This window comes from Cervus canadensis, chromosome 10 (genome assembly GCF_019320065.1).
Source record: "Cervus canadensis isolate Bull #8, Minnesota chromosome 10, ASM1932006v1, whole genome shotgun sequence".
NCBI lineage: Eukaryota > Metazoa > Chordata > Mammalia > Artiodactyla > Cervidae > Cervus > Cervus canadensis.
In genome coordinates, this window is record NC_057395.1 from 27,767,275 (window position 1) to 27,781,559 (window position 14,285).

Sequence of the window (14,285 nt, forward strand, 5' to 3'; positions counted from 1 at the left end):
AGCGCAAGAGTAACAGCCATGATAGTAATCAGATTGCCTGGGCTCAACAGTGACTGTACGCTTACAGCTTTGTGGCCCAGCAAGCTCTTTAACTTGACTGTGTGCAGTTTCATCATCTGTAAAATGGGCACAGCAATAGCACCTACTTTAGAGGAAAGCTGTGAGGATTAACCATGTTCATCTCTTTGTAGCTCTTAAAACAGAGTCAGACACACCAAAATTTCAATGTCTATCAGTCTTCTTCCATTGTGTAAATAAATTCATCTGCAACTTATTTTTTAGATTCCATATATAAGGACCTACTGTATAGCACAGGGAACTATGCTCATTATTTTGTAACAAGCTATAAGGGACAAGAATCTACAACAGAATATATATGTGTACAAATGGGCTTCCCAGGTAGCTCAGTGGTAGAATCCGCTTGTTAACACAGGAGAGGTGGGTTCGATCCCTGAGTCTGGAAGATTTCCTGGAGTAGGAAATGGCAACCCACTCCAGTATTCTTGCCTGGGAACTCCCATAGACAGAGGAGCCTCCCATGGACAGAGGAGCTTCGTGGGCTACAGTCCATGGGGTGGCAAAGAGCTGGACATGACTGAGCATGCATGCATGTATCCAAATATATATGTATAACTGAAGCACTGTGCTGCACACCAGGAAATTAACATGACATTGTAAATCAATTACACTTTGATTTTTTAATTTAAAAAAATAAAAAAAATATTCTCTTACTAGTGCTATTATTTTATTAATACTGTTGCTGTGACACAAGAAATTTGTAACTAGCTGGATATGTCTAGTCCTTCAACTTCAGTTGAAATTTTCTCTATATAGTATTTTAGATTATTTCCTTAGAAGATTTCTGTTTATTAACCTTGTCCGACCCTAACTATATTCAGATTATATTCCCCAAACCAATAACTAGACAGGAACATGTTATTGGGTCTATTTGGCCAGAGCTAACATTGTCTAGATTTAAGACATCCACCCAGGAATGCAACTTGTTTTCAGAATAAAGAATCACTGGTTCAATGTCATTGGCACATTACCCATCCATAGCATGCTTCTCAGGCTAATGTTTGTTCAGCTTGCTGATGAGAACTGTAGCCAAATTATCCCAGAGGTTTGAGTGCAAATGTAAGTTATAAAAATCCAGCTGAAGTCTGCCCATGCAAGTGAAAAAAAAATCGCCTCTAGTGTTAGAATAATAAATAACCAAGCAGCTTGTTTATCATTTCTGGCATTACAACTATTCGTATCCTGGGGAGGATGGAGGAAACTGCTTTAGATGAGAAAACTCCTTGAGAACACATGTCTGAACTGAAGTGTGAAGATGGTATCTAGAGACATTTGCTCTAATTCTATGTGTGGTTATACTTGTGTTTGGAGGTGGTGGGGCAGAGTCTCAGATTTCCCTTTGTGTGCTAAAATTCCAACTTGCTGAAGGTCAGCACTGTGCATTCTCTGCTCATAGTTCCTGGAGATGGTAGAACCGCTCAACCTTCCCAGTGCTTCTCTGAGTCCAATGGAGACACAGAGAGGATAGACGGGTGGGGACAGAGGCCAAGGCAGGAATCTCGTGCATCCAAGTCAGTCCAGGGGTGGGGGGGGTCACATCTCCCTCCAACCCCCGAACCCCATTTTAGCTGAGCTCTTAGGAGTGAAGGTGCAAAGATTTTAGAAAAACCTAAAAATAAAAACATCCAATGTACACAACAGAGTTCCTGGGAAAGGTGTAATTAGAAAATGAAAACCCCTGGTTGTAGACGGTTCTATTGCTGGAGACACAGAGCATTTATGGGATCATCAAATCTTTTATAGCTTCCGTTTCACATAGAATGCTGACAACTAGGAAATGACAGAGTCTTAAACACAAAACACCACCACTAGCCAATAAACCACCGACAACCCACCGCCCCCCGCCAAACACTTACAGTCAGGTCTAAAGCCATCACTTCTAGGTGTTCTCTTCACCAACAAACTACCATTAAAAGAAAAAAAAAATGTTTTAGTGATCCAGATAAAATGTTTGTGAATTACAAATAGAATTGAACATCATTAAAATATATATTTGAAACGTGCTTTTTTCTTTTTCCCCCTCAAGCATGTGGGGCATGAGAACAGCCCTCGAATTCCCTATGGCTCCTTATCAGTGAGATTCTGGATAAAAGGGAGGGACAGGGGCGTGGGCACTGGGGCTCAGCCAGCTGCTCCTGGAAACAGCTAACAGAGGCATCTGAAAGGGGCTCAGATACACAGCAAAGCATGTCCTCTCCCCCTTCCTCTCTCTCAGGCTAGCTGTCAAATGGGCTGTTTGTTCAGTGTGGTCAAACCCTAATGCCCCAGGGCAAAGGGTTAGTGGTTTGGAAAGGACTGCATTCTTTGGAACCAGCGTCCTGTGTTAGCATCCCTCTTGGGCAGATTTGGAAAGACAGAAGCAGTGATGATGTGAACATAGTACTCACCTGGCTACCTTGATCATGTTGGGCTTGTACTTCTCTATGCTACTGAGCAAGGCTTTCATGGTTCTCCCAGTTCCAACAACATCCTTAGAAAAGAGGACAGACAAATTCAACCAGATGCCTTTGGGCTGCATTAAAAGGCTTTTCATCCAGACAGATGAGTCTAGGCCTTATTAATAATGTATCATAATTAGAATTGCCATCAAATTAGGAGTCCAAGTAGGAGGCAGAGCTGGTTATATTTTTTAGACAGGTGCATCTTTCTGAAAGCTGGGTTTGGGGGGAATATGTTGGTGACTGTTTCCTCCTAGAATCCTTCAGCTGTGTCAAAAGGCTACATTCAGCGTTTGGAGAGCATGTGGGGCTCTTTATCGAGTGCACTTGGACTCATGCATGCGCATTCAAGGACTAAATTTGGCCCTGAGGTAATGTAACACAACACGGGGCGCATGAATTTTCATGGACATGGGATGCACATCTGAATATGCTGAATGGACAGATAAATGCTTCCCCCTCTCCCCCTTCACGTGCTCTCCCCACTTAATAGGAGATTCGATGGCTGGGAAGTGAGATGTATGTGGACAGCAGCTGGTGACAGCCCGTGAGCTCTGAGGGCACGAGGCTGCCGTGAGCAGGCTCACCCTGGCTGATGAGCTGCTGCGCAATTAGAGCAGAATGGGCAGGCAGAATTGATTGTCCGTGGGACAGAAATCAGCTGTCGGGAGCTGATTATCAAAACAACAGGTCTGAATTTAGCCAGGGTCGGGCAGTGCCTTTCGCTGGAGGGTCTACTTCAAGGGTTATGTCTGAGTCAGAACGGCACATACATATGGCACACCCAGGCGGCTGGAACAAAAGCGCGACAAAAACAGCTCCCCTGAATTTTCGCCAGCTGATAAGACAGGCCTGCTGGGCTAAAGGACCCGTTGTTTCTTTCTCTTTTCTTTTCTTCTTTTTTTAAAAAAAAAAAAAAAACAAAAACAGAAAAACGAATTAAATTATAGCTTTCCCCTGGATAGCAAATTTTTATACTGATTCTATTTATGATTTAGATGCTGAAGGGAGACTTGTTTCCAGTCATTAGAGGTCACTAGCAAGAACACGGAATTAAGGGTGAGGAGAGGTCTAACCTTGGTTTTCCTATTAAAAAAAATTGGTTCTGTGGGCTAGTCTTCTCTTCTTTGAAAATGTCTGATTCACAAATAGATCTAAGAACCAATTTAGACATGAGTGGCATTAGATACAAAAGGATAAAATACCAAACAACTATTATTGCAAAGCTTCCATTCTAAGTTATTTGAAGCCAGATTCTAGTTGACTCCTATTCTGTAAATTTGGAGAAGTCTGCACACAGTGGGAATTCAATAAATCTTTCGTCAATTTGATAACAAGTTCTATACTTCGAAACTCACCATTAGAGTCTTTCAACTTCCAAGTATGGATAAAGAAAAGTCAGCTTACCTCAACAATGAGGACATTCTGAAATTTAAAAAAAAAAAACTATTTAGAATATGATGCAAATCTGGCTCATAAGATAAACACATATTTTACTTGGAGTTAGAATTTCACAGTTAGCTTAGCTGGTTCTCCACCATCCATCTAACTCAAATGCTTGGAGACAATCCAGGACTTCCAGATTTACTTTTCCAGTTTTTCTGGAATCATGGATGCTGCAATATTGGCGTCTATATTCAGGTTAGTGTTGAGCTGTGCTTAGTCACTCAGTCGTGTCCGACTATTTGCGACCTCATGGACTGTAGCCCACCAGGCTCCTCTGTTCATGGGGATTGTCCAGGCAAAAATACTGCAGTGGGTTGCCATGCCCTCCTCCAGGGGATCTTCCCAACCCAGGGATCAAATCCAGGTCTCCCTCATTGCAGGCAGATTCTTTACCATCTGAGCCATCAGGGAAGCCCAAGAATACTGGAGTGGGTAGCCTATCCCTTCTCCAGGGGATCTTCCCCATCCAGAAATCGAACCAGGATCTCCTGCATTGCAGGCAGATTCACCATCTGAGCTACCAGGGAAACAGGCTGATTTTAGATCCTTTACCTGTCTGAAGAATTATCCATAATGTCATCCACCACCATAATTCTGGCAAGTGACCTCCCTGAGTCCTTTGGGATACAAAGCTCACCAAACTTCCCAGATAAACAGCATTGTTAATGGAGACAGCCCTGGGCAGAAGGATCCTATATACAGCAGGGAAACCCCTACACCAGGGTAGCCACCACAATCACCAGGGATCTGGTATTTACTCTTGGATTTTCAACCCCAAGGAAGGGGAGGTGCTTGGTTTATATTTTTAGTGATGTAGTAACACTCCTTAATCTGTGCTTTCAAGGCTTCCCTCTGCTTCTCCCCTAGGAACACAGATCATGTTTCATTTTAACTTCTTGAATGATACCTACTCTCCCCACTAGACTATAAACTCTGCAAGAAATGGAGGGAATCACAGTTCTCTTGCTTACTTCCATAGTCTCAGCCACTAGCACAAATACTGCAAACAGATGCTCAGTAGTTATTTGTGAATGAAGGAACAATAACTAATTACACTTATTAATGACAAAATTAACCAATAAGTGAATTTGTAGTCACATGTCAATATTGCCCCATCAAATTAAAATACCACTGTGTTAACATGCTATTCCTGTTAAAAAAAAAAAGGTTTGGATATTCTCCTCAATGTAATGATGTCTTTCTTTAGATAACTTTTCATTTATCCCTATGATTCATACACTACTTTAAAAATTCTATCAAACCATACACTTTGGTTATCTTACTTATCTCTCATGCAAAAGAGATCTAAATAATGAAAATGTGAACCAACCAACCACTCTGTTAAATCTATACTATACCACCTTATGTGTCAACTGCATTCTTAGGTGGAACATCTTTCTGGAAGTGTTTTTCTCTCAAGTATAGTATTTTTATTCATTAAATTCAAGAAAGAACCTTAATTTTATCATTAAAATATAAGATTATTTTGTCTGTTTTAAAAATAGGTCATACCCACAGTACATCTCATGGATCACACTGATGGAGAAGTCCCCTTGGTATCCTCAATGCATCTGCTATATTATTAACCATCAATCCATCACAACTAGTTAGGATGTGCATTTTTAGTTTGATTGAGGCCTATTAGCCAACCAGAACACTGGAAGAATACTTGGTTAATTTAACGTCCTAGTTCACAATCTCTTTTTGTTTCAATCTTACAATGAAAAACCTTTTAAAACTGTTAGGCTGCATTCTTGCCTAATTAAATGAAGTGCACTGAACATAATTAAATCTGTTTTTTGAAAGTTCAGGGCCTTGCGAAACAAGAGTCATTCTTGAGGAGATTAGCTTCAACTACAAGATGTAGTGATAGCTGGGAATTAGAATTCGGAGAGACACAAATCCAGAGATATAGTGTCAAAATTAATTAAACACATTTTAAAATCAAGGTAATGCATACACATGTTTAAAATAAAATAGAAAAGCCTAAAAGTTTTCTAGATATTGATGTGTTTCTAACTGGTAAAAGTATTTCAAAATGCTTATATGTTTATATTAAAGTTATGGCATTTTATACAATGCATATACAAAATATTAGGTCATCTAACAAAAACTATTAGTTCATCTAACAAAAACAGTGGTTTTGCCAGTAGTCATGTATGGATATGAGAGCTGGACCATAAAGAAGGCTGAGTGCCAAAGAATTGATGCCTTTGAAATGTGGTACTGGTGAAGACTCTTGAAAGTCCCTTGGACAGCATGCAGATCAAACTAGTCAATCCTAAAGGAAATCAACCCTGTATATTCTTTAGAAGGATTGATGCTGAAGTTGAAGCTCCAATACTTTGGCCACCTGATGCAAAGAGCCAACTCACTGGAAAAGACCCCAATGCTGGGAAAGATTGAAGGCAGGAGGATAAGGGGGAGAAAGGGGTTGAACTGGTTGGATGGTATCATCAACTCATTGGGCATGAGTTTGATCAAACTCTGGGAGATAGAGAAGGACAGGGAAGCCTGGCATGCTGCAGTTCATGGTGTCACAAAGAGTCGGATACAACTTAACAACGACGACGACACACAAAACTGACAATACATTTCACTTTATTTTTTTTCATTTTCTCCTAGTTTTATAGAGATATAACTGACATACTTTACTATGTTAGTTTAAGGGGTACAGCATGATGCTCTGACTTAGATATACTGTGAAATGATTACTGCAATGTTTAGTCAGCATCTATCCTCTCATGTAGATACAACACAAAGAAAAAGCAAAAGGGGCAAAAACTTTTTTTCTTTGTGATAAGAATTCTTAGGGTTTACTCTTTTTTTTAATTTATCAATTTATTTTTAATTGGAGTATAACTGCTTTATAATATTGTGTTGGTTTCTGCCATATCTTAGGGTTTACTCTTTTAATAACTTTTACCTATATTACTCAGTAGTGTTAACTAGTTATCATGTTATACATTACATCTGTAGTATTTATTTTTATTATAGCTGAAAATTTGTACCTATGACCAGCTCCCATTCCCTGCCTCTGGTAACCACAAATCTGATCTTTTTTCCTGTGAGTTTGGTTTCTGTTTGGTTTTATTATGTTTTAGATTCCACATATGGGTAAGACAACACAGAATTTGTTTTTCTCTGTCTGACTTATTTTGCTTAGCATAATGCCTTCAAGGTCCATTCATGTTGTTGAAAATGGCAGGATTTCCTTGGATTTTTTTTTTTTAATGGCTTAATAAAATTCCATTGTGTATGTATACCACATTTCTGTATTTGACAATAATTTCTTTTCTTTTTTCTTTTACTTTTTTGTTGCACCAGACAGCATGCAGGAACTTAGCTCCCCGACCAGGGATCTAACCCGTGCCCCCTGTAATGGAAGCTGGGGTCTTAACCACTGACTGTAAGGGAAGTTCCCCAAATTTCTTAATATCATATAAACTTAGTACACATTCACTAGGTTTCCCAGGACAATTTCCCCAGTTGTTCAAATGTTTTTTTTTTTTTAATTGGAGAATAACTGCTTAACCATATTGTGTTGGTTTCTGCTGTATAACAACATGAATCAGCCATCAGTTCAGTTCAGTTCAGTCACTCAGTCGTGTCCAACTCCTTGCGACCCCATGAATCGCAGCACGCCAGGCCTCTCTGTCTATCACCAACTCCCGGAGTTTACTCAAACTCATGTCCATCGAGTTGGTGATGCCATCCAGCCATCTCATCCTCTGTCGTCCCCTTCTCCTCCTGCCCCCAATCCCTCCCAGTATCAGGGTCTTTCCCAATGAGTCAACCCTTCGCATAAGGTGGCCAAAGTATTGGAGTTTCAGCTTCAACATCAGTCCTTCCAATGAACACCCAGGACTGATCTCCCCTAGGATGGACTGGTTGGATCTCCTTGCAGTCCAAGGGACTCTCAAGAGTCTTCTCCAACACCACAGTTCAAAAGCATCAATTCTTCGGCACTCAGCTCCCTTCACAGTCCAACTCTCACATCCATACATGACCACTGGAAAAACCACAGCCTTGACTAGACGGGCCTTTGTTGGCAAAGTAATGTCTCTGCTTTTTAATATGCTATCCAGGTTGGTCACAAGTATATATATATTTCAAATGGCTTTTGTTGTAACTGGCTTGTCTAAGAACATGCAATGATCTTTAATGTCCTTTAATTTAGAAGAGTCTTTCTTTCTGTACTTCTATTTCTCATTCTCACAACTTTATACATCATCTATTTACTATATTCTTTCACACTATCTCACTTCCTTCCCCCATGCCCCAACGTTACCTTGTTATGACTGTATCTTCTCATACAGGTTACATTTTTTCCCACTAAAAAGTCAAGTAGTATACTATATCTCTTTTTAGAGCTTGTTTACTTTTCTTGAAGTTCTTAATTGTTTTTCCTATCATAGTCCATTGTCTTATAATACTGCAATAACCCTTACTGTTTCCTGCCTTTTTTTTTTTCTCCAGGAAGCTCGTCTTTTTTAAAATATTTATTTGGCTGCACTGGTTCTTAGTTGTGGTATACAGGATCTTCAGTTTTCAGTATATCTTCTTCTTCTTCTTTTTTTTTTTAGTTAAGGCATGCAGACTCTTAGTTGGGGCATGTGGGATCTAGTTCCTTGACCAGGGATTGAACTTCGGCCCCCTACATTGAGAGCATGGAGTCTTTGCCGCTGGATCACCAGGGAAGTCCCACTCTAAGCTCTTTTTTCTTAGAAGGATTATAACGAGGAAAACATTGACTAGTTATGGTTTAATTGTCTTTCTCAAAGGATTTTTGGAGGATCAAGAAGCAAACAGGTTGATAAAACAACAGAAAGAATTTCCTGGGTTATGAACATCACTAAAAAAGTAAAATTATTCAGTAGGATCAAAAATGATGGGCAAGGGAATACTAGTATAGAAAAACCATCTGCTATTGAAAACAGATTAAGCAGAAAATTAAGAGTTTTTTATTGGCTCTACAGAGCAACCATCAGATATATATTTATTTTCCTTTATAGAACATAAGCTATGTTTTCAAATCCTTTCATTAGTGGTACATGAATTGACTCCTGGATCTTTAGTGGCCTGCCTGTTGTGTGAAAAGCTTACCTTGAACAAGAGCAATGACTTTAATACCTTTGGAAGACTGGCTCTGCCTTGCAAAGTAAGAAGTAGCCCAAGAGTAGAGAGAAAGTGACTACCCCAACTATGGAAGCATTTTTCAATACTATCTAAGAAAACTCATCTCTTTACACTTTAGTGGACCAAGATTAGCGACACAAGCTAAGAGAGGAAGACTAACCCACCTTTATACTATCAGTATATAACATGGAAACTGTTATGTAGTAGGTGCTTAGGAAATGCCTGTGGAACAACTCAACAATTCTGACCTCCTTTCTTTCTCTAGCTCATCATATACCCCCCTCTATCTTTCTACTTAATGATGTACAGTTCCTCCTTAACTGAGCTATTATTACATGTCTTTTGCTTTTAATTTTGCATTAAGAAATCTTCTAAAATTCCCATTTTCTTGAGTGGGCTGCCTTGGGAATTTTTTTTCTAGAACACACTGTGCCTCTTTAAACACTTCCAATCTGCTGTCTCCCATCACTGAATCTGAGATGCTCGCCAGTTACTGTCGTAGTCATCTCATCACACCTAGCTCATTTCCTCCCAGAAAGCCAATGAAATCTGCAGCCTGGGAGCTCCAGGCAAGAATCCTATGGGGAACCTCCACGGCATGTCCTGTCTCTGCTATTTCATGATCCTGATGGAAGCTCATCCCATTGGGTTTCCTAAAGAAAAAGCAAGGAAGGAAGAAAGAGAAAAAGAAAAGGACGGACAGACTGATGAAAATCAGAATGGTTTTCTTAAATAGGTTATTCCTTTTAGTCTTTTAAAATGTAAAGCGACCAGCACACCAGTCTAATCTGCAGCAATGTATTTTGGTGGCTGTGGCTGCACCCCGCTGAGGGACGATGGCAGGAGTGATGCTGAGCTGAGCATGGGTGCTGAGCCTGCGTGGGAGTGTGACTATAAACCCCACGGAGAAAGGCATGCAGTCCAGCATTTCATTTTATGTGATAATTCACAAAACTGCCAGAATCATCAGTCACTGGGCATTTCCACGACTGTTCTCAGCCTAGTCAAATGCAATAGAAAGGAATGATTTAAATAGTTCAGGCAGGCAAGGAGGAAATTTTGACAGGTTCTGATGCTTCATTTCTGGCATTTGATTAGAAACTTATTTGAGGTGGCGGAGGCAGGGGAGGTGCAGTGGTAGGTCTCCTGAAATCTCGCACTTAACCTGCACATCTATGTTTGCCCATTGCCGGATCTGGGCCTGTTTCTGTGCGTTTGGGTTTTATTCTGCCCTTTCAGAGATTTCTCTTGAACATGAATAAAATCGCCTTGCTTTAAAGGATACACACATTTTATGAAGTGCTAGGATTAAACCAACTTTGAAAAGAAAAATCAGCCAAAGAGCGCGTTGTGCAGGCAGCTTAAACACCCCGAACGAGACGCTTTTAACGCTGTGAGCTGAAGGAGCCATTGAAATGAATCATTGCGGGCTCTCTTTATTCAGCAGCCATGACCTATTTAGAACCATGATTCAGCCAGCCTTTCTGGGGAGCTTTCTTCCTTTTGCTTTTAAGAAAGAAAGAGGCAAGGAAGGAAGGAGGGAAAGAAGGAAGGATGGAGATAGAGAGAGAGAGAGAGAGGAAGGAAGGAAGGAAGGAAGGGACGCAGGCAGAAGAGGTAATAAAAGAAGCCTGGAAACAGAAAGGAGCGTGTGGGCTGTCTGGAGTCTCCCTTTCCTAAGTATTTTAACTTGGGCATCTACAGAGGACTTAAATGACACAGTAAACCTATTGGGTTTCTAACACATGGGAAATTACACAGGTGATTTTCTAACCTTTCCTTCTTTAGGAACCACTGACGTCATCCTGCTCCTTCGGAGAGGGTTATCCCTTCTGTTTCACTCCACTTCACTTCCTGAAGTTCAAGTGCTCAAACCACACCATCTCCCCACTGGTTTCTCTACCTGGAGCCTCTCTCTTCTTTCAGGTAACTCTGTCTGCTGGTCAGGTGCATTTCCCTAAAACACAGCTTCTTGATGTCACCTCAGCTCAACAAATTTTGGGGCTCCCCTTTGCTTTTCTGAGCAAGTTACACTCGTTATTCAACAGTCTTTTTTTTTTTTTTTTGGCTTTTTCCTTTTTTTAGCTACACCGTGTGGCACGTGGGATCTCAGTTCCCAACCAGGGATCAAACCCACATCCCTTGTAGTGAAAGTGAGGTGTCTTAACCACTGGACTGCCAAGGAAGTCCCCGATATATTCTATAAACCAAATCCAATTTCAGTTTTTTAAATTATTACTTTGCTATTTTTTGATGAATTTCCTTCAGTCACACGGGGCCACTCCTGTTCTCTGGCTCTGCTGTTTTCTCCTCTTCCTCCCCGATTCCACATGCTATTCTCTCTCCCTCTTCTGTACTATTCCCTGACCTTCTGGTCCCAAGTAAAACCTCACCTTCTTCTAAGACAATTACAATCCTAAGAAATCATTCCTTCTTCGGATTTCTTTAAGCTCAAGGAAAAGACTCGTGTGGAAAGGCCCCTTACCCCCTAAATGTTCTTCCCTGGATGCTGAGCATTAAAAGAGACCGCATGAACAAGTTCACGGCAGAGTAGTAATATAATGATAAATGTAACTTCAGTGTGAATTTTTTAATTGAGAAATTGTGTGATTACTCTATGAGAAGGGAGAAGTTAGATGATAGACCTGTACCAACCCTTCCAATGCAGATATTCATCCAATACATCTTCCATCCCAGGCAGATATTTATTGCAGTTTCAGACTTTCTTCTACCACCATTTAAAAAAGGACCTGTCCATTGTTACGTGCCTTTCAAGTTTTTTCCCAGCTGGTATAAATTCTACATGATAGGAAGATGCTAGAGGGCCTCTGAAATTTTTTTTTCTGGCTGCACTGCACAGCATGTGGGATCCTAATTCCCCAACCAATGATCGAACCCGCACCCCCTGCAGCAGAAGCACAAAGAATTAACCATTGGGCCACCAGGGAAATTCCTGAAACTTGTTTTTATAGTTCTCTCAAACTCCTAATGGATAGCCTATTTCTGAAAAGCTAAAGAAGGGGTAGGGAGGGCAAGCCATATGAAGGCCATTATTCTTTTAAGGGGAAAGAAAGTTAAGTGAATTTTTTTTTTCACTCCTCCACTCCTTCCATATCCTGGTGGGGAAATAGGCAAATGAAAAATAAGCCCCACATAAACACCAGAAATTATAGAAAGGGCTTCAGTGGAAAGAGGGTACTGATACAGAGGCGAATGGAGAATAGGGGGACAGGGGCTTAGAGGGGAGGAGTTTGTGCTCATTTTAGAGACTCAGGGAAGGCCTCTCTCTGACACAAAAGTCTTTAGGCCGAAATCTGAAGGATGGGAGGAAAGTGACTTTCAGGCAGAGGTCACAGCTTGTCCACCGTCTTGGCAGGAAGGAGCTTAGCTGGTGTGGTGATGGCCTGAGAGGAGGCGGTGAACGGTGTGCCATGATGTCGGGAAGGAGACAGGACCAGATCATCGGGGTCTTCTAGGCTGTGATAAGGAGTTTGGATTATAATCTCAGAGCACTGGGTTGCCAGGCACAATATAGAACATCCAGATACATTTGAATTTCAGATAAAGAACAACAGTTTAGTTCAAGTGTGTTCCAAATACTGCATGGGACATACTTATACTGAAAATTTATTCATTGCTTATTTGAAATTCAAATTTAACCTGGCATGTTGCTTTTGTTTTTTTTTTATGCTAAGTCTGACAACCCTAATTGACAGGCTGCTGAAAGGTTTTCAGTAGGCAAGTGATGGGATCCAATTTGTATTTTAAGAAAATCCCTTTGCTTCTTGGAGACTGGTTTGAGGGGTGGCAACAGTTAAGTTGATGCTTTTGAACTGTGGTGTTGGAGAAGACTCTTGAGAGTGCCATGGACTGCAAGGAGATCCAACCAGCCCATCCTAAGGGAAATCAATCCTGAATATTCATTGCAAGGACTGATGCTGAAGCTGAAACTCCAATACTTTGGCCACCTGATGTGAAGAACTGAGTCATTGGAAAAGTTTCCCTGATGCTCAGAAAGATTGAAAGCAGAAGAAGAGTATGACAGAGAATGAGATGGTTGGATGGCATCACTGACTCAATGAACATGAGCTTGAGCAAGCTCCGGGAAATGGTGAAGGACAAAGAAGCCTGGTGTGCTGCGGTCCATGGGGTCGCAGAGAGTCGGACACAACTGAGCGTCTTAACAACAGTTAAGTGAAGGCAGAAGTTCAGGGAGACTAGTTAGGCGTGGCTCACAGCTGCCCAGAAAAGGGATAGAGGTTGTCTCGCCTTAGAGACCAGTCTTCTCAAACTTTAATGTGCATAGAATCATCAGGGCACCTCGTTAACATGAACACTTAATTCAGCAGATCTGGGGTGGGATCTGAGGTACTGCATTTTCAATAAGTCTCCAGGAGTTGCTGACCTTGCTGGTTCCTAGACCAAAGGTCAGCAAACTATGGCTGATTGGCCAAATCTGGCCTGCTGCTTGTTTTTTGTAATCAAAATTTTATTGAAACACAGCCATGTCCATTTGTTTGCACATCATCTATTGCAAATAGCCTCTTTTGTGCTATGACGGTAATGTGAAATAGCTGCAACAGAAGACTGTATGGGCCACAAAACTGAAAAAAATATTTACTATCTGCCCTGACCTGGAAAGTTTATCTGACACCTGCCCTAGAACACACTTTGAGTAGCAAGGTCTAGACCTGGAATGTTACCAGGGAGATGGAGAGACATGGACAGATTCCAGATGTATGTGAGAGAACAGAGTGTGGTCTACACTGGCTCATTAAACATTGACTTCTGATGTGAGCCTAGGAACCCTGAACTGCAGAATCTTAAGCTGTCATGACAGCTGAGAACCTGGCTAATCGATGTTGATACATCTTAGAAATATTTACCCAAGAAGCCCAGGGAGTTCTACTTGCCATGAATTTGAATGCATATATCTCTGCACACACAGTGACTGGAAAGACATCACCTAACAGCACCTGGTAACCTGGACGAATCATTCGTCGTGCTAGTAAAAAACTGAAGCCAACCTCTGCTCACACTTACTGTCGGCTGGTTTGCTGTTTCTCCTACCTGAACTTCCATGATGTCTATTTTCTCATGAGGGGGGTGGTCTTTGCAGCACTTGCAGAAGGGGAAACTGAGGCACAGCCTTATCACTCCTTCTGCTCATTCCACCCCCAGGAA

The 14,285-nt window shown here is 41.1% G+C and overlaps 1 protein-coding gene across 6 annotated transcripts in view; it reads right to left on the reverse strand.

The window, feature by feature from the left end:
• PRTFDC1 (phosphoribosyl transferase domain containing 1) overlaps window positions 1–14,285 on the reverse strand; it is a 124,957-nt gene that overhangs the window by 32,646 nt on the left and 78,026 nt on the right. For all 6 annotated transcript variants that reach the window (XR_006271498.1, XM_043479089.1, XM_043479087.1 and 3 more), the window contains exons 5-7: window positions 3,924–3,941; window positions 2,466–2,548; window positions 1,935–1,981 (exon numbers count right to left, since the gene is read on the reverse strand). Coding sequence is in view for 5 of the 6 variants with exons in the window: in XM_043479089.1 (XP_043335024.1) it covers window positions 1,935–1,981; window positions 2,466–2,548; window positions 3,924–3,941 (148 nt within the window). In the remaining variant the exon portion in view is untranslated. The remainder of the gene's footprint in view (window positions 1–1,934; window positions 1,982–2,465; window positions 2,549–3,923; window positions 3,942–14,285) is intronic.